This window comes from Haliotis cracherodii, unplaced genomic scaffold, assembly GCF_022045235.1.
Source record: "Haliotis cracherodii isolate W230 unplaced genomic scaffold, xgHalCrac1.p SCAF_3, whole genome shotgun sequence".
Taxonomy (NCBI): Eukaryota; Metazoa; Mollusca; class Gastropoda; order Lepetellida; family Haliotidae; genus Haliotis; species Haliotis cracherodii.
In genome coordinates, this window is record NW_027266286.1 from 28,065,966 (window position 1) to 28,087,833 (window position 21,868).

Sequence of the window (21,868 nt, forward strand, 5' to 3'; positions counted from 1 at the left end):
GAATGGTATCTAAACTTTTATAGTGTTTAACATTCTAGTAGTTCAATTTTAATCCCTGACAATAACAATTATCGATGCAAACATACACAATTCCAAAGCCCACATGTGTGTGTGTTTGTGTGGTCTAGTGGTAGAGCGTCCGCCCAGAGAGCGGAAAGTCCGAGGTTCGATCCCCGGCCGCGTCATACCAAAAGACGTTAAAAGATGGTCCTTTATTGTTACCCTGTCTGGCGCTCGGCATTAAGGGGCTAAAACAAGGACTGGTCGGCTTGGAGTCAGAATACTGTGTCTGAGTGGGGTATTCATGTTAAACTGCGGCATGGTATCTCAGTGAGCTAGCACTATAAATCGGCATCAGTCCGGACTAGTACAAGCAGCCACACAAACACACACACGTAGATGCACGTCGCTATATAAGTGCAATAATCTTTGACGCGACGTTAAACCCCATTTCACCCATCATCCATTTTAACTGATAATAATTTAACTCCCATCTTAGAACATGTGCTTCATTTTCTATAAGAGTTCATTGCCACGGGGCAAGTCTCTATAGACCTGTCTGTATTATGAACTGATACGATGACAGAGGTCTTATTAACGCTACTTTATTCACATAACACGAGCTAGTGCCACATCACGGGATATTAGAAAACATGATTTTCTGGTGCGACCAAGTATTTTGTACCACATCATTCTTTTAAGATATTAGATTTTTTAGGTAAATTGAGAAGACGCTTATTTAATCCCACAATGAATTGGAGGATTGCTGTCGAAATTACCCTGACATAGCCTTTTTCCCGTGTTCGCATCAAGGTTTGACGAAAAATGTCGAAGTTTAAATAACTTAGGCGTGTTTTATGGAACCATCTCATGTGCTTTCAACATCTGCCTTGCCGTTAGCATGGGAAAGACTATCTCATTTTCTCGATGACGATAATTGGAAACAGCGATAAAAATTTGCTTTACGCTTTTGGGAATATATATAACCATGCCTCCTAGGGTCCTAGGATGAGGGCATTATGGAGACGACAAGAACCAGTTTGCCACAGACAACAAAATTATTTGTAAAAAAATGAATGAAAAAATTATAATTCGTAATTACCATTCTGCTATGTTGTTTTACTTGTATTCAAAACTAAAATTACTGCCATCGTTTGTAGTGACTTTGTGTAGGTTTGTTGAGGGTGAGTGAGTATAAGTGACACTCCATTTTACACCTCCTCGGCAGTGTTTCAGTAAAGGAGACGAAATGCATTTTCTTGAATAATATAACATTGATCTTGAAGGACATCGTCAAATAGTTAACAGAATAGCTCGGAGTCTGTGTAAAAGAGCGAGTGAGTAATAGCAGTAATACCATGGTGTGTCATTTTCCTGAATGATATAACATTGATCTTGAAGGACATCGTCAAATAGTTAATAGAATAGCTCGGAGTCTGTGTAAAAGAGCGAGTGAGTAATAGCAGTACTACTGTGGTGTGTGTCAGTCTGATGTGGAAGAAAGCATGACGTGTGGCTTGACGTTTATCACTTTTGTCATGCTTCTGACAAACCACGTATATCACATCACAACGAAAGTGAATTTTTGATCACGAGATCACAGGGTCGGTGTAAGAGAGAAAATGTTGTCCTGCGTCGGGGTACACTAATTACGTGTGTCCGTGCACCCGAGAAGATCGGGGATGGATTAGGTCTTCAGAAACCCATGCTTGCCGTATGAGACGACTAACGGGATCGGTGGTCAGGCTTGCTGACTTGGTTGATGCATGTCATCGTATCCCAATTGCGTGGAGCGATGCTCAACCTACGGTTTGTCTTGTCCAGACTAGATTATTTATAGATCGCTGTCATACAGCTTGAATATTGCTGAGTGCAGCGTTAACAAACAAACAAACGAAACCTGTGTCCGTGAATTAGGATGTGTGTGCGTGAATTAGTTTAACATTGTTACGATAAATACATTTGGGCCACAGAAAGCCTTCGAGTCATTCGAAGTTCGCTGAACCAATGAGGATGTTTGCCAAAAATGGTTTTCCGACATTATACGTGTAGAGCGGGCTTATCATGCGATTAGCATGGGTATATCGTGTGCTTAACGTGCGGTTATCTTGGGAAATATCTTGTGCTTGTGCGGTTATCTTGGGGAATATTATGTGCTTATTGTGCGATTATCTTGGGTATATTGAGTGCTTATTGTGTGCTTATCTTGGGTATATCCTGGGCCTATCGTGCGGTTATCTTTGGTATATTGTGGGCTTATTGTGCGGTTATCGTTGGTATATCGTGGGCTCATTGTGCGGTTATCTTTGGTATATCATGGGCTTATTGTGCGGTTATCTTGGGTATATCGTGTTCTTGTTTCGCGGTTATCTTGGATATATCGTGTGCCTATCGCGCGGTTATCTTGGATATATCATGTGCTTATCGCGCGGTTATCTTGGGTATATCGTGTTTTCATTGTGCGGTTATCTTGGATATATCGTGTGCTTATCGTGTGGTTTTCATGGGTATATCGTGTACATATCGCGCAGTTATCTTGGGTATATCTTGTGTTTATCGTGCAATTATCTTGGGTATATCGTGTTCTTATTTCGCGGTTATCTTGGATATATCGTGTGCTTATCGCGGGGTTATCTTGGGTATATCGTGTTCTCATTGTGCGGTTATCTTGGATATATCGTGTGCTTATCGCGCGGTTATCTTGGGTATGTCGTGTTCTCATTGTGCGGTTATCTTGGATATATCGTGTCCTTATCGTGTGGTTTTCATGGGTATATCGTGTACTTATCGCGCAGTTATCTTGGATATATCATGTGCTTTTCGTGCGGTTATCTTAGATATAACGTGTGCTTATCGTGCGGTTATCTTGGATATATCGTGTGCATATCGTGTGGTTTTCATGGGTATATCGTGAACTTATAGCGCAGTTATTTTGGGTATATCTTGTGTTTATCGTGCCATTATCTTGGGTATATCATTTGCTTATCATGCGGTTTTCTTGGGTCTATCATGTCCTCTTCATGCGGTTATCATCGGTATATCCTGTGTTTATCATGCCGTCATCTTGGATATATCGTGCAGACATAAACATCCTCTAATTCCCCAGAAGTGTTGTCAGACATACATGTACATGGATATATTTACCACTGAATTGGAAACAAATTGAAATTGTTTTAGGCAACAAACAGACACTAACGTTTCACGGATGGAACAGGACATGCTTACTTTGTTTGCGAACACCTGGCGTCATCAGTGATTTTCAGTGAACCATTCACATACATATAAGTTTCAGCTCTCTTTTGCCTTTTTCGCCCAATAAATAATCGAGACTGATGTTATCTGGCGTTGACGATTCATATCAATCAAATACATTATTTAACAGAGGTATACATTCACCATAACCCGGGGGAGAGGCGCTTTAAGAGGCTTAAATCTCGGGCTTGTGGATAATCCCCGAAAATTTGAATCTGGTCAACAACACTTTAATTTACTAGACTAATTAATCCATTAATGATAACCGTCATTATCCACTAACGACAGTTACACATGGCACAAAATACAACGTGTATATTTAAACATGATATGGGCATCAAACTTTTCAAACAAGTCGCCCGTTATATCTGCATTATAAACATCATTAATAACAAACTTCCTCCTGGTTTTAACTGACGATTGTGATTTCCCATCGCACAGAATAACATCAAATGAATCATTTGACAGCACATCAATGCTATCAAAAAGATCAAGAATACAAAAAGCATTTAGGCTCTTTGAACCTTTGCTAAGATCTCCAGAAACATCATACAATTCATTAATTCTAATGTCAGAAACAAAGCGTCTATTATGTAAATTTGAGTGTTCAAATCTAAGCATCTGTAATCCTATGTAAATTGGTTCACCGAGATTTAAGATGTTAGTAATTACACAGACAGCACAATGCGTTCTCTTCAGACATGGTATATTATGACACAGCTGCTTAAGGTTGAAGATACATTGTCATTTGGAAAGAGCCTAACCTATGTAAAATCGTAGAGACGAGTACGTGGGTTGGTGAGTAAGTGTGTGAGTGGATGGGTTTGTGATCCACCAACCCTTGTATATCACCCTAAAGCCGGACGCCAGGCAGGTCAACAGCAACGTCTTTTGGTATGACGGGGCCGCCTGGGATCAAACCAAAGAACTTCCGCTCTGCCCACTATTATACGTTTGGAAACACTTAGACGTATAGAGAAAAAGCAAGTAAATATATTGTACCCAGTCCCTGGATTTGCCACTAAAGAGTTTTATGTATGACATAATATTATCAAGATAAAATATCATATCATAATATAACGAGATTTACCAGCACATGAATTTAATACAAACCTTTACCTTCTTTCAGGAACACATTAAAAACGCCTGTATGTTAAGTGTTAGCTTGAACATTTTTTTCTGTTTCAAACGAACAAAGTCATTTCGTTATCTTTCTAACACTCAGTGTGCCAATGGCTGTATAACAATTTCTTTCGTTTCACTTGAATACACGTTATGCAATCAAAGTCTTATCATCACTACACGTTTCTAAATGTATCCCTCAAGTATCTGTATATAACAAGCCGTGACGTTATCTTCACACGGCGTGGGTAACTTCCAGTAATTAGTGTCTATCGCCACCTGACAATCTGGAAAGAACCTATCTATTTTCTGTTACATTGCTTGTTTCGTAACGACTCGTGTTGGAGCTTGGCAGCAATGCAAATGAATATCTGCTCCATCATATAAACATAGGACATGGTCATAAATTTCATGGCGTCATACGAAACTACCAGGAAAAGAAAGGATACACCTATGTTTGATGGGGCCTGCAAATGAAACAATTGAAACAAGAAATGTTTATTCGATTGGGATGTATTTGATACGGTTATCGTAGTTGTGTTTTGGACATTAAGTTTGCAATGTTTAAGCGACTGTTTCAGGTCAAGCAACGTTTTCATAATGTATGTTTTGGGTCAAATTCAATGTTTAAGTGTATACTTTCTGTTGGCCGGCAGTTTATATGTACAAGCTATGCAAACGGCATAAAAAAACACGAGACGAGGGTGAGATCCAATTCTCAGAATTAAATAGAAGAATGTGATCATTTGATGACCACATATACTCTCGAGACTGTCTTGAAATTATAAAGGGGCACATAACCTCGCAAAATTACATAAAAATGCAGATTTCTAATTCTATTGGAGCTTTAGGGCGGCTTAACGTTTTATATGTCAGTAATATATTGATGTGTGTTCCTTAATCCAAAAGTTTAACAAAAATGTCTTACTTTTGTACAAAAAGGAAGATTGGTCAAGCGTCTACTGTGTAAGAGAATCTGTATGGTAAATACTTGTAAGTGACAATGCTTTGGTGACATAGTGACGCTTGCATTCACTTACATCCTATACAGCCAAATAGTTAGTCATTGCTGGAATGGAATGAATCTTTTGTGTAAGAGGTACATGTAGTCTGAAATCACGTGTGTTGGATTTATAACATTTATACCTCAAGCTAGCGCTTATGCCACACGAGCAATGGATAACCAGGAAAGGTCTTCGTTGAGAAGTTTTTGAGGAAGGATATTCTTTTCTCCACTGCTGTAAGACACACAACAAACATTTTATCTCTTACTTTAAGTTTTTCATTTTTTCGGAAGGAAACTATTTTCAAAAAATCCCAGCGCCCAGTGACAGTTGATTTCATGTCATCGTATCCCAGTTGCTTAGTTCAATACTTATGATTTCTCTCACTGGTCCAGACTCGATTATTGTACAGACATCCGTCACATAGCTGGGATCATTCCAAATGCGACGTTGAAGAACAAACCAAACAAACCACAATGAGTCTAAACGCCACCAAAAGATCGCTAAAGATCCTGAATATAAGTTGACTGTCCAGAAGAGTGTAAACGTCATGTTTATGAAATAAATGCCAATCTTTACTAGCTTGATAATATCAAATCATTATGATATTATACATGTAGAAAAAGACATTTACAAACGCATCAAAATTACTTTTTTGACAAATCAAAATCAATAACATTTGTTGTTATAATCACTGCGTTTATATTCAGAAACATATATTGATGTTTGATACTTATAAATGAAACATGTTCTGAACAGAAACATACTTTACATTTGAAACATTTATCTGAACATTCGTTTACATTTAAGAAATATATCTAATGAGTGTGTTATCGTGATAAATGGAAGTCAGCGTTGAAAAGGCCAGGGCAAGTCTTGCCTCTGGAGATTATAATGGATTGCGGTATCTATCATTTAGCATTAACAAGAAACGTTAAAGTTTTCGTCTGTTTACCGAAGATAAATGTCTGGATGTTTACTCCCTGCATTTAGATTCATGCTGACATTATCTACAGAGGGTTGCCTTCCTCTCGTTACTGTCAGCACAGACGAAATAATTTATTGTGATAAACGTAGGTAAACTTTTAACTCCGTGCGTACTTACCCTCTGTACCAACAAAGCTATATATTCCACATACATTATTAAAACACATGCGTGTCTTGTGTCAATAAGACTAAATTCGTGAGACCAAGTTCACATGGCCAGCTGCACCAAATGAACATCTTGAAAATACTTAAGCACATCTAACTACATGTCTATATTTCCATAGACAATAATATTATTTCTAAAATCCGTTTGCTGAGTTTTTTTTTTTTTACGAAACAAATTGTTATTATTGTTATAAATATTATTTATGGAAATACAGAAATCAAAATCGATTATGAAATGGAATTTTTTGTAACTGTTCTATGGCAATAGTGTTTTAACTTCCCTTTGTTTCCTCTGCTTCATTTCATCACATGATATGACTCAGTCCTTGTGACCATCTGGAGGAACAGTGTTCTCACACTGTACTCAAGCTTAATATAGTTAAATCTGTATAGAAACGTCGCTACATGTATATGCAATAAACCAGAAGTTGTTATAAATAAACTTGTACGATTTTTTTATAACGGTGTAAGAATTTACATCGAAACGTCGATATGTGCAACAAACCAGAAGTTATTATCCATGAAGTTATAGGTTGTCATGATAACGTTGTAAGAATCTACATCGAAACGTCGCTATATACAATAAACCAGAAGTTGTTATCCATAAGGTTAACGTTTTCTTACTTACTCACCAACTACTAGAATGCCAGTCAAACAGACTGTGTTCTTACACCAACTTTTCATCAAGTAACGGTTGTACCTCAGACATTTATCAAAGTGATCAATGCCATCTGTAGATATTTCCAGAGAAAAATATAAACATGTAGCTTGACGAGTGGTGCTTAACTTCTTTTTCATGTGTGTATATCACCTCTTCCGCAATGGACTGAATTAAGAATGACCTTGTTTGCTTAATTGTCTGAGACACAGAACAAATGAATCACTGCACCTACGTAAATATGTTTTGGGGTCCACGTATTTCAATATCGTGGTGCTGAAGAAGACGCTTTGAAAAGAAAAAAACTCTGTATCTAGAAATATCATTTAATATAATCATCACACTTTAATTAACTAAACTAACTGAAACAGTTACTTGTTCATCACATGTGTTCTTTTGTACGTATTTGGTCAAACAATTGACGATAAAGTCAACTCGAATACCCCATATGTCATCGTTTGTCATTCTCTACGACTTGCCTGAACTAGAGTCGATCATCAACAGGCCGCTGTGATAAAACTCTCAGAATATACAAATTATATTTTCCAGCTCTACCACCAGATGTCTCAACCATATGGGAAGCATATCCATGGAGGTTCGGGCTCGGCTTCTGCATCATCAAGTCCTTCGTGTCCGAGATGACGGCCTATGCTTCAGTTTTAACCATCACCGCCTTCACCATCGAGAGATACGTTGCCATCTGTCACCCTCTGAAAGCCCATTCCTGGTCGTCCTTGTCTCGGGCGGTGAGGATCATCCTTCTCATCTGGACAGTTGCTTGTGGCTTGGCTTTACCCTACCCAATACACGCCAGAACCTTCTATGGTGTCCAACACCCTCAAACGGGAGAAAACCTGGAAGACTCGTTGTTGTGTAATATACCCGTTGACTTCAGAGAGCGGATGAAGTACATGTTCCAATTCTCTACGTTTGCCTTCTTTGTCATTCCCATGGTGGTAATTACTATAATGTACGTGTTGATTGGAGTTCGGTTGTGGAAGTCGCAGATGGCTGTTGATGAGAAGAAGAACAAGACAGCGGCAGAGGCAGCCTCCAAGGCCAGGAAGGCGGTGCTCAAAATGCTCGGTAAGTCTTTACAATGTGTGAAATGTAACGGGGAGCAATACCTGGAGTCTGAGTGTAAGTCTGATTTGACGCCCTTATATCACGGCTTGTCAGATTGATATGGGAGGAACGCCCGCATGTGCAGATTTTATCACTGGTAATGGTTCACGGGTATGGTGCTGACAAACCTAGAAACATCAACGCTAAGTAAGCGTTGATGCCACAGATATGCTGCTGTTCAAATGGTTGGGAAGTGTTGCAGTCATGGTTGTGTTATGCGCTTTGGTCAACCCTTTCTAGAACACACACAGACCACAATAACACTAAGACGTCGAGCTCAAAACGGTTTACCAGCATATTGTGTATGTATAGCTGTGTCTAGTATACGTACGTATACAGCTGTGACAAGCGTACATGTATACGTTGTATGTATTTGTTCGTAGCTACGTAGCTGTGCCTTGTGTGCGTATAGCTATGCAAATAGTGTTTTATAGATGTGTGTAATATGCATACGCCTGTGCTCAGTGTACGACCAGGTACACTGGGCATACCTGGTCGTCCACTGAGCGCAGGTGTACGCATATTACGCACATCTATAAAACACTATTTATATTGTAGTGTGTACACAAAGTCATATCTGGTATACGCATTAGTACACTATCCCTCGTAAACGCTAAATGCCTAGCTAGTGGTGAGGTAAGGTAAAATTGGGTTTAACGTCGCGTCCAAGATTATTGCACTTATATAGCAACGTGGATGTACGTGTGTGTGTCTGCTTGTACTAGTCCGGACTGATGCCGATTTATAGTACTAGCTCATTGAGATACCATGCCGCAGGTTTAACATGAATGCCCCACTCAGACACAGTATACTGACTCCGAGCCGACCAGTCTTTTTTAACCCCTTACTGCTAAGCGCCATACAGGGTAACAACAAGTGCCATCTTTTAACGTCTTTTGGTATGACGCGGCCGGGGATCGAACCCCGGACCTTCCGCTCTCCGGGCGGACACTCCTAGCTAGTTACACATACAGTTACACCTACAAGACGTAAAACAATGCCTAGTTTAGTATGCATAGTTTGCATGTTTGTACGCGTGCAACATCTTTTTATCAATACTAATACCATTCAAGGTTGTACTCAAGATGACAAGAAAGTCCTTAGAATACACTTAGACATCTTCAGTTAACGACAACGATCGTTCTGAATGGCTTTGTGCTAATTGGATGTAACTGAATTATTGATGGTGTAAAAGACATACCTACGTCATTTTCGAGTGCGGGTCAAGAAATAAAAGTCTCCAAGAACGATACGGTACAACATTATGTCATTATCAAACCGAGTCTTAACTGAGTCTTTTTTCCATACATAGGTATGTCATTATGTTTATTGATTCTAAACTGCCGGGCAAAAGATAGCATAGCATACACCCATGTTTGATGGTGGCTACAATTAAACAAGAAATGGTTATTTGTTGGTGATGTATTTGCATGGTACGTGTATCATAGCTGTGCTTTGGACCTTAAGTTTCCAGTGTTATGGCGACACTATTCAGCCTGGTAACTTTATTATAACGTTTGTAGGACCCATTTGCACAAAGCGATTTTAGCGCTAAGATGATCGTCACTCCCATACTTCAACAAAGGCTTACAATAGTAGCGCTAAGATCGCTTTGTGCAAGTGGGCTGTGGTCAAGTCATATTTTCAAGCCCGGCAGTTTATAATTAGTTACAGTATAAATAATTACATAGTAAATTACGAGAAACTACATGTATACTATGGGGATATTTGAAAACAGCTTTCACGTCAACATTCCAATCTTTATTGACTACAATCCCAACACTATACTAGCACCAATTTGTACCGGTTTATTACCTCATCTATCATTACCAGAGAGTATTAGCCATGTTAGCACATTGAAATAGACACGATTTCAAAACCGGATATTGTCACATTACCAATAAAGGCCGACGGATGAGATTTTCTGGGCACCGTGACTATCAGGATGTCTTCAGTAGCCTTATCAAGTAAAAACTATCTCTTTTGCTACAGATGTATGAGTTCAGTTAGGGGAACCGACATGATACCAAGCACATTCCGGTTTTCCGTTCTACTTATTTATTTTTCCTGTCAGCTGACGAGGTTATCTCTATCAGAATGGACACGAAGCCAGGTTGTATTAGGTGCCAGGTACATTGATATGTGAAAATGGGATCTAGGTCGTTGTTAATTATCTGAAATACTTTAACTGAATCTCCATCCCAGCTGTAGAAATTGCTGCTGTAATCAGTCATGTTAATGACATGTCAGTTTAATTAGAATTGAAGACTGGTATGTGGATTATTGACGTATACTTTATTCATATGCTTATTATAGTGACTGTATACACTTCATATTGACTAGTGAGGGTGAGACTTTCGATTCACTGGATGTGATCAGTCACATATACTCTCGTGTTGCGGATTTTCCGAATATCTTGATACAATTTCTGAGGTCATTGTTGCATATTTTCTGAATACTCCGTGCTGCTTATTTCAAAATATGTCCTTTTGGATATTTTTAATATCTGTTGTTTATTTCTAAATATATCTTCTTGCTCATCTTTTGATATCATCTCTTTATTATTTTCTTTTAAACTTTTAAACTTATTTTTTTAAATCCCTTGGATAATTTTATAACAACTATAATAGAATGTACCACTTATCTGACGTGCAGATATAATGTAATGTAAAATGTCCTGGAAAACTTAGAGTGACACTATTAGACAGTATTAGATTTAAATTTACAAGACACTGCTGTTCTTTGAAGAACTGAAGGAGAACAGTTGCGTGCTTTGTTAACATCAGTCGAACCAGAAAATCACTAAGAAATTCTGTTGTCGCCAGACTGGCAATTTAGCAAATGGTCCACATTAGTCTTGTTCTTGTGGGCTTTTGCTAGCTATGCAATTTAAAGCGGTTGTTTCGATTTATATGATTACATTTCAAGGTAGGAAAAAATGAACTTTTAAAAATCATTCTGCCTTTTTGATGTGTACAATACGTGATTGAGCTGCCATACTGTCGGGTTCATTTTGGCAAAGTAAGTAAATTCGTTTGAAACTGATTTTATATTTATTCCCTTTTCACGTCGAGACATATGGTTCTTTGAAACATTTTAATGCTGGTTCAACGTGAACGTGTTTGATGCAATAATATGTTAGTAAAATGCATTCGAACTCGAAATCGATGTTTGGATTTTTATTTAAGTGTATTTTACGGCTTATTGCTATCAGAGAATTACAACATACACTGAAATACCATTTTGTAAATTGTGCTCAGAATGTGAACATTAACGTAGCAATATATTTCAGACAGTACATATTAGTGCGTATGGTTCAACATTTCTAATGCAAAATACAACTTCCAAGCCATGACGGAGATCTCAAACAAAACATAGTCAAATGTTTATACATTGCAAACGCGATGAGGTTTGACCCAAGGACTTGAACTCATATTGTCAATTTAAAGTGCCCTTTGGTTGTGGATAGTGTGCATGTGTCCCATCTTGTGAGTCTGAGATCTGGATTAACTGTGCAATACTAAAAGGAAATTCGTGTATAAATCACTCGACCCCGACACTGCGTCTAAAAAACAACTCTTGGCGGAATAAAGACAACCCCAATTCGTCACAAACTGCTATGTTTTCGATGAGAAGGTCTAATACATGTCAGTGCTTATGTTGGGAGATCATTTTCCTCAACCAGCGCTGTACAAAAATCCTATATGCTGAAGCTTATTACAGTCAATTTCCAATACGCAATAACGCTCGCTGGTTCACAAGTGTACTTCAACGCGCCAGAGTTCTCGCGGCTCGCTTTTCATTAATTCTTTGTTTTCGTATGCGCGAAAACTAAATATTTGTTGTTTGACGTTCATCATGGCAATAAAACTTGCCGTTTAGCTCACTTGTACTGAAGGTCCTACCAGTACGTGGCTCCTATTTGTATTGAACCTGGGCGTTATCTGAACTTGCCCGATGGGCTTGTCACACTACAGCGTATAGCAGTAACGTACGGCGACGTATGTGCTTTTTTGCCAAAACGCCGGCAACGCTGGAACACGCTATGGATAAGTTAGTTGAAAGTTGTATACGTTAAAAGCACGCTTGTATACGTTGTAGTACGCCGAGACTTTAAAACATTTGTGTGCATGCTTACAATTTTCGGCGTCTGGGAACGTATGCCGGTATGAATTATATGTTAGGCATACGTTAGAGGTACGCTCTACACAAGTTTACATACGCCTGATATACGTTACCCAAACGCTGAGCGCGCTAGTCATACGGTACTCATACGCTGGGCATACGTTGAAACCGCTGGCAATACGCTTTTTATACGCTTTCCTAAGTTTTGTATAAGTCAGTGATACGCTACAAATACGTTAGACATGCGATACATATACGGTAAACTCTCGTTATTTATACGCTATGGATACGCCAAAAGCATGGGTTTTCGATGAACTCTCGACGTATGACAGCGTACTAACTGTCTTTCACACGCTTGGTGCAAGTTACTCTAAAACGTTGTAGTGTGACAGGGCCATTACTGAAAGAGTATGTTTTAATTGTGTTGAGTGTGTAGGGGATGTGTTGAGTGTGTGGAGGATAGGTGTCCATTATGTGACGCTGTGCGAAAAGATTTACTGCAAAAATAGGGCCGTAAGTCGTATGGCCTAATTTTAAACTTGCAGATGATATTGTCAAACCGATTCTATTTCACCCATTCCATTACTTGTTAATATATTTGCCCAAACCGGCAAACATATTTGATATAAACTTTAACGATTCATGTATCAAAGCTTGACGTCAGCGTTTTAATTTATACTTGTATTGATATTCTTTAAACTGCTATCACGAGTTATAAAAAGCAATGTTTGTAACCATAAGGATGAGTAATGATGTGAATGGCGTCAACATTAAATGTTTTGCTCATTGTATTAACAATTTAAGTAATTTGAATAATCTGAAATTTTCTTTTCGGGCCAAAGGCCCAGAAGGCTCAGAATCCCCACAAATAGTAATATGACTCGATTCAGGTTGCCGTCATGCATGCTTCTGATCAACAGCTGTAATCGAAATTACCAAAAGATATATTTAATCAATTGTCTTTAGAAGCTCCTGACAACATTTTTGTAAACTTTTGATTGATGTCTGTAACAATATATATTTTTAAAAGGCATTATACCAGAAATTGCGTTTGACCGAAAGTAAAACTTTCTCCTCCTACGAATACATGAGACTTTTTATGGATCACCTGATGAAGAAACAAAAAGTGGCTCTGCAATCTATAAAATGTGTCATGTATTCATGTTCTTTCAACTTCTAAATACCTATCAAAGACTTCTCCTCCCACTCATTCATCACTCGTCTAAAGCTTTAATGTTGTTACTGCCGACCTGAGACACCCCCAACTATGTTTTGTATAAGTTGATACACAAATTCATCCATTTCCTGAGCAAATACAAAAAAGTGCACATTTTTACTGGCAAAACATGGTTAAAGCTAATTGTGCCAAACTGATATGGAGTGTGAGAGATATCCTATCTACACAAACTCACAAGATTGCCTTTGATTGGTTAAAATATTAGATATGCATGAACATTATCAATCACTGAATTGTCAGGCCAATATTCACAGGCCGCCTTCATATAGCTGGAATATTGCTGATTGTGGCGTTAAACAACATAAACACACACACACACACACAGAGAGAGAGAGAGAGAGAGAGAGAGAGAGAGAGAGAGAGAGAGAGAGAGAGAGAGAGAGAGAGAGAGAGAGAGAGAGAGAGAGAGAGAGAGAGAGAGAGAGAGGGGGGGGGGGGGGGTATCAGGTATCAACTGTCCGGCGTGTACTGTACAGGTACATGTATGTATGTTTGTTCCAGAACTGTTTACTGTTAAAAACGACGAACTGTCGCAGTAAAGATGTTATGTATGTTTTAGCATGCGTGGGATGTAGTGAGCATTATATTGGCGAAACTGGTATCCAACTGGTATGTATAATCATGACAAACATTTACGAATGGAGAAAAAATCAGATGTTCATTAGGCTTTTGAAACCTAAATTTCATTCAAAAGTATAATTTTCAAAACTTCCCCATGTAGCTCAATGTGTATTTGTGCACTCACACCATAATGTATTCATGCCTCCCACTATTATCTCAAGCTATGACGTCATATGCTTTTTGGCGTCAAAAGCATAATGTTGGCTGTCACGTATGTCTACGCTTTACTTCTCCCTCTATTGTCACTATTACATCATAGGCATTATGACGCCACAAATACTACTGTTGTGCGTCGCCTAGGACTACAATGTAAGTTAAAGTTTTCATTACACCTGAAGAGCCGTGAATATATATTTAAATTATACAGCTCATCTTTGGACTTTTGTATTTTATCTAAAATACAATAAATATATTGTATCTCTAAATGGAAACAATGTTGTTCAATGTTATTTCTAACATTATAACGACTTTTTTTAAATGTAGCTTTTTATAATTTGCATATTCAATCTTGTCGACGTTAATACATTGTAGTTGAACTGTATACGTCCATACACATGTGTCAAGTTCATTGGGGATTGATAGTTCCATGTTGAATAAGACCCCAGCAACCTATGCTTGTCGTAAGTAAATTTAGAGTCAACATCTTGCGTACTGTTGGTGCTGTACTGTTGGTTGAGGCTTGTTTAGTGCCTCGTGCCATGGCAAAGTATTTCGTGTAGAGTAAATCCCAAGTAACCTACGATAGTTCTAAGAAGTCAAGCTCGAATAATTGGTTGAGGGCGTGTCATCGTGGAACTTGTCCTAGCATTCATTATTGGCCGTCGGGCAAGCTATGTATTGAAGTGGGTGGACGGTGGAACGAATAATTGAGGGGCTTGTCAATTCAAATTCGCATAGTTGGGATTTGTTTGATGTCATTGTTTGATATCCCGTTCCTTTAAGTCATATGTTCCAGTTCAATACCAATTTCAACGCCTGTCACAGAGGGTAAAAACAATAACGAGTCACGATATTTATGTTTGTTTGAACTTTGTTGTCGTTTTTGTGTCTAGCAAACCGCTCTTAGCGAGAAAGAAAATCATTTATGATCTTAAAGGTGTAACCGGAACTGCCTTTGTAATATGTTGTTTTGACGGAATAACCTTTAAGACGTGGTTCCAACCTAACGTGATATTTACTAAACCCTGGCGTGCCTGCCGAGTGATGTTTATTCTTCAAAACTACTCCTTCAAGCTTTGAAATGACTATTCTTAAAGGTCAAAATGTTTTAGTTTCAGGGAAGGATGGTTCATGATTTAACTTTCTCTTGTTTCAAAGATTGCAAATACATGTAAGGTAGAAGTAAAGTCTTGTTCGACGACAATGCTTTGTGGTTGTCTACAACGTCATGGGGCGGGGGTGGGCGAGTGGGTGTTAGGCGGATCACGCTTGGCCAAATCTTCACACACCGCAATTCACAGACAGCCGTTGCTTTGCGTTTCAGATTCACGCTATGTTTCTAGGTTTGTCAGCATCACAGTCCTGCTCATCAAATTAACCAAAGTCTAAGAACTGCATGTATTCTTCATGACACGATACAACCGAAATACTGTCCAGATGCGGCGTAAAACAGAACTCGCTCACAATGTCCCAGAATGCCCATGCTTCGTCACCGCGCGAGTCGTCGTGCTAATTCCGGGGTATTTCCCTAGTACTGCTTGTCTCTAATGTTAACTCATGTTATCCTGAAGAAAAGTAATACTGTTGTAAGCCACTGAATAAGCCCCGGGGATGTTTCAAGATGGGCGTTGATTTCTTTCGGCGCGATGTTCCGTCGTTTATTTAGGATTTACAGTAATTGCTTGAAAAGCTCAGGGTGCAATTTACGTCTTCGATGACTGTTTAATGAGGCCTACTGCCACTGAAGCTAACGCAGATTCGAGTGATGATTGATTGAGTCAATTTTTATGCCGCCTTTTGAAATAATCCCGCCGTATCAGGCGGTGTATTTGACATTCAGCCGAGTGTCAGTTATTCTTGTCTCATTCTATCATGTCGGAAGGTGGTCCAGTGGTGCATTTTCTGAAAGCTGCATAGAGCTCGGCTCACTAATTATTAGGCAATGTATAGCAATATCTTATTCAACCTATCAATTCCGTGTTTGCATACCCCGTGTCCACATCTCACGGTATTGTCGTTTCAGTTGCTGTTGTGATAGCGTTCTTCGTCTGCTGGGCTCCCTTTCATACACAGCGTCTGATGACAATCTACATACCACAAGAGCGATGGACAGATGACTTGCTGAGGTTGCAGACCTATATTTTCTATATTTCAGGTAAATAAACCAGAAATTATTAGTAGTAGTATTTGTATTTATTATTATATGCATGTTAAAATACAAAAATGCAAGGTTTGGAGGATCCTGGCACAGGCAGGCTGGTTTGGTTCATCATCAGCTCAGGGACCTTGCCCCCCTCTAATATGCAGTCCAGACAGCGAATGGGCCTGGATAGGTATGAGGCTGCATACGGGCCTATTCCAGCGAATCTTGTACGTATCATTATCCATGATACACTCCACATATTCCGGGTCGTACCATGGATCGACCTCTCTGTCAAAACCACAAGCATGGCGAAGACGGTTGTAAAATGATGGAGCCAACATGTCTCTTAAGATGCTATGTTTGTGCCAAAGCTGGGCATCCACTGACAATGTGTTGGATAGTCTCATTTAAATCATTGCATATTCTACATTTCATATTTACATTTTGATGCAAAATCACACATTGCCGGTTTCGAGTGGGCAGTTGGTGGTCCTGCACAGCAATCAGAAAGCCTTCTGTTTCACTTTTTCAGGCCAGCCGGCTTCATCCAAGCGAAGGACTCTGCTATTATTATTATTATTATTATTATTATTATTATTATTATTATTATTTTTATTATTATTGATGAGTATTAGTATTATTATGTATATAGTTGTTCTAGTTGTTCTTTTGAACCGAAACAAAATTCTGATCTGACGGTCTTAACGTTACTGTTGAAGCGGGGCGATCGGGTAGCCTAAAGGTTAAAGCGTTCGCTCGTCACGCCGAAGAACCGGGTTCGATTCCCGACATGGGTACAATGTGTGAAGCCCATTTCAGGTGTCCCCTGCCGTGATATTGCTGGAATATTGCTAAAAGCGGCGTAAAACCATACTCACTCACTACTGTTGAAGCGAATAACACATTTGGGATATAGTAAGTGATATTACTGATCCTTTTGAGTTCGATACATCGGGAGTGGATTATAACGTTAAAATTGACTGCGTAGTTATCGCATATTTTGGGATAATAATACTAATGATCCAAGGTTCTTCCTTTTCACTAAATCACGTGAAAATATATTGATGATATTCTCCGCATCACTTTACCGTATTAATTCCCTATTTCATATTAATGCTTGTGTAGTTTTAGAAATTCAATGATGAACGATATCACATGAGATGTCCAGTCATGTAATGGTTATTAGTTTGATGATATACACATATTGTAACTTATGATTGTGTCAACTAATTAAAACACAACACACAGATATTGATAATCCACAACGGGACAAACTCATAATCTTAAACGTAAACACGTCGTGCTAATGCCACATTTGCTTCTGACCAGCTAGTGAGTGGAAGATTAAATGCAGTTTTGGCTCACCGGTAAGTGTCCCTATATCAAGGCATGGCCTGTTTGTCCGTCGTCCGTCATCCGTCCTGCGTCGTAAACCTCTACTCCTCATGATCAGAAACAACTGAACCAATGACGATCAAACATCCCATACTTCTTCCAACCAGTGTTGACAACCCCTATTTTTTTAACATGTTCGAGTATGATTTTCAATATGAAAACACTATTTATGGCCATAATTGTACACAATGTAATGCAATTTGGCAGATGCGTAGTTAGTATGTGGTCTCAACATGTACGTTGTTTTGGTATTTTGAAGAGGGAGGTTGGGGGGAGTTAGGGGGAGGATGTTTAGCATGATCATAATTTCCCGAAAATTCATATTAGACACAGTAAACGTCTCTCCTCTGACTGGGGGAGCTGAACCTTTGCATGCATATTTCTCCTTATGATGGGGTCTCAAATCATTAGATTTTAGTGTCAGTTATTCCTCGGTTTTTATGCAGAAAATCTTGAGTATCAATGCTGACAGCAACTATTGTTAAATGACTGTCTTTAATGATATTTTACCTGTTGGCCATATGTAGGTGAGCTTCGGTGCCTGGCAATATTTGTAATATATTCAAGCTCAGTGAAGAATGTAATATACGGGTAATGTTGGTGCTTGCTGTGCTATTGGCTGAGGAATCCTAGCAAATCGGGAAGCAGATCCTCATTAACCTACAGTGTATGATTTCTCGTAAGGGGTGACAAAATGGGCCTTGTGATCTCAGTGACAACTCCAAACTAAAAGAATTGTTTGAAATTCGCATAAGAAAATACGATTTCAAATTGTATTCGACCATTTGTAGTTTTGAAAATATAAACGTACAAGGGACAGCGAGGAAGCATATCGTTTAAGAGTAAGACCATCATGCCAATGATCCGGTTTCGAATCTGGATTCTTCCGCAGTGATAATGATTGCATATCGTTAAAGGGGCGTAAAACAACCAACTCCTCCGTGTAAGGTCATCATAACGATGGTGAAAGATTGATATATACTTTAGGCCGTGTTTGTAAATACAAGCATAATTATTCATGCACATCAAAGTGAAACTGTATTCTGTGGTTTACAAATAGCCTAATACAATTTACAAACTCAAATCGAGTAAAATAGAAAAAGTCAAATGCATTCAAATATAATACAAAAGACATATAAAAGACATTGAACAACATTTAAATGCATCGAGTAGCAAAGTTTTACAGTTTTATTGAATCAGATCACGCGTAACTATTGATGAAAGTATAAAACTAAAATATGAAGAAATGTAATTGAAGAAATATAAAAGTACGAAGTTATAGCAAATATTGGCCTTAGCGCATTCCCTCAGCTTAGCTGTTCTCAGCTGAACTGGATCATTTGAAACATTTCTCATAAATATACCCAAAGGTGGCATCAAAACGTGCTTTAGGTGTTTTACACATTATTGCATTTCATTTTCATTTTTAACCCATTAGTCAATAAAACATAAATTTGCTCTCCACAATCCCTTCAGCTGGCGTATATGTAAATGAGACTTGGAACTGCGAAACGCCATAGATAGCAGTTCATTTAGATTAGTGCCACATCAAAAGAGCATCGATGATTTAAGGATCGCGCAATCTTTGACAAATATCACAAAGGAATTGGTGCATATTTGCATGGAAATAATCTTTTAGGGTAATCATTGGCTTGCGGTTTTCACGCTGCATTAAAGGTAGTTAAGAATAATATCGATCAGCAGAAAATCACGAGGGCTACGGAAATGTGCATTTTGATTGAAGAGCAGCTTTGGCCATTAAAGCCTTGATTTAGTGATGTCAATACCATGTTCGTTTAACTAAGCCAATTTAAAATAATCAAAACAAAAAACATTCTATCCACATTTATTGTCATGCGTTTCTCTGAATTTTACACATTCAAGCGAAATTTAAACATTCATCCGAGTCGTTGTGTTATTTTAAAGTGATGGGACGCCAATAACTATGTTTTATGTATATGGACTTTTAGTAAGAGTTCACTTCTCCAAATCACTCAACACGCTGAACCAACACTTCATTTAAGATACGGTAAACCTTCTGTATTTCAAACTGCACCATCTCTATGTATCGGTTAGATATCATACATATCACCGCCGTCATATGACCAGAATATTGTTGAATTATGCGCTGGACAACACAGAGAAAAATAATCCACATCAGCAATATTGTATTATCTTATCACCGCGTTTGTCTCGAACTAGAACTTCTAGATTATCCTTAAGATTTCGAGTAAACACGGTTTCACTCTATGTATGACTTGAACTGGCCACTGAAATGACATATAGGTCTGCAACCTGTCTGCTAAGCACATCAATCAAATGCAGTATTATTTAATCATTGTGGATCTATCACTGAAATAGTGTGAATTAGGTATATTTCGTTTATTAATTGGGGATTGACCAATCCACAAGGAACGAGAGCAATTCCCTTTGTGCGGCCTTGTGTCGCGGGTTCTGAGGATTAATTAAAGTGCATCATTCATGGATGGAGCCAGTTTGTGTTCTGGACCATACATGTATGCTCGAGAGATGTGAATTAATAGTCTTGCAAGGAGAACTAAAGGTCTGAATTATTCTGAAACGATTTTGTTTGAACAACAAAGAATACGAATGCATATACATAATGTATCCATCAGAGCTGAAAATAAAAACAGATTCTTCATTTTCATTCAAGACAAGATAGTATAACAAAAGGGATTTCAGTTTTCCAATCATCAATTCGCCTAGCATGTCAAGTAACATACATATACCCTATGCCCCGCATTTACCATTCTACTTCACAGGTATTTATTGAAGTACTTGATAACAAATTCGTTTTGATATGGTTAACTTCAAGACTCACGTCGCGCTATGGAGAACATACATTTGATAAACAATTATTATATTTTGTTGGGTCTCAAAAATAGTTTTTAAATATTTTCTGGTGAACACTACCTATAATTCACTCAGTGCATTTCAGTGTCGAGTCTGGCATGAATGTGCTTTGTGTCGAGCTGTGACTGAATATTTCAGACGTTGAACTGCATAACCCTGGGCAAAGTGTTCTTTGTGAGATAAGCATTTGTGGTGAACGTCTTCAGTCTCGGTAATGTGTACTGATCATCAACCCTTCTGGGCGGTTCCGTTGCCTTCCCTGGTAGATACATTGTCAATGGCATATTCGACATCTTAGAACCACTTCTGTCTGATGGCTCAATGATACACCTGCCAATTAAACCTACAGATCTTCTAAACTTGTCGTCATCTTCTTGAGACAAAACTTGAGACTTAGACGGTCATAGATAGTTTCTTGTATTGCACACGACCTTTGCTTTCATTGCTGCTGCCGGAAGAGCAAAACAATCCCATCTGTTCCTCCAACGGCGACATCAGTTAAGTTTACAGTGATACTTGTATTGCGTAATTTGTATCAATTTGTCCCGTTCATTTTGTTTAAATTCATGTTTCATTTCACCGAGATAGGAGATCCCTACTATTGTCTAGTAAATCTTCTTTGATATGAGCGAGGCATTAATGCAAAGTTCAACGAAGCTTTAAGCAATATTTAACCATATGAAACCGTTTGTGTACACATGTACAGATACATTTTTGTCTCAGTAGGAGGAGGATGGGGACGGGTGTCCCATTGTGTCGTCATTGGCACTGACTCAGAGTCTTCACGAGAGACTAGCGAAAACACAAAACTAAAGAGCATATTATTATACCTAAAAATATGCATAGAAAATTATATTGATTTTAAATTCGGTTTCGCAGCAATTGTAGATATGTAGATGTTGGCAATGGCCAATGAGTTGGGGAAAAGTGCCCTGGAAGTGACGTCTTTGAGCGTTTATTTCTTTGGCGAAACCCATGGCCACGGGTATGGTACCGGTGCT

The 21,868-nt window shown here is 38.6% G+C and overlaps 1 protein-coding gene across 2 annotated transcripts in view; it reads left to right on the top strand.

The window, feature by feature from the left end:
- The window catches only part of LOC139474851 (pyrokinin-1 receptor-like), a 91,389-nt gene that overhangs the window by 66,127 nt on the left and 3,394 nt on the right, over window positions 1–21,868 (top strand). For both annotated transcript variants that reach the window (XM_071258001.1, XM_071258002.1), the window contains exons 2-3: window positions 7,738–8,274; window positions 16,479–16,610. In XM_071258001.1, the coding sequence (XP_071114102.1) occupies window positions 7,738–8,274; window positions 16,479–16,610 (669 nt within the window). The remainder of the gene's footprint in view (window positions 1–7,737; window positions 8,275–16,478; window positions 16,611–21,868) is intronic.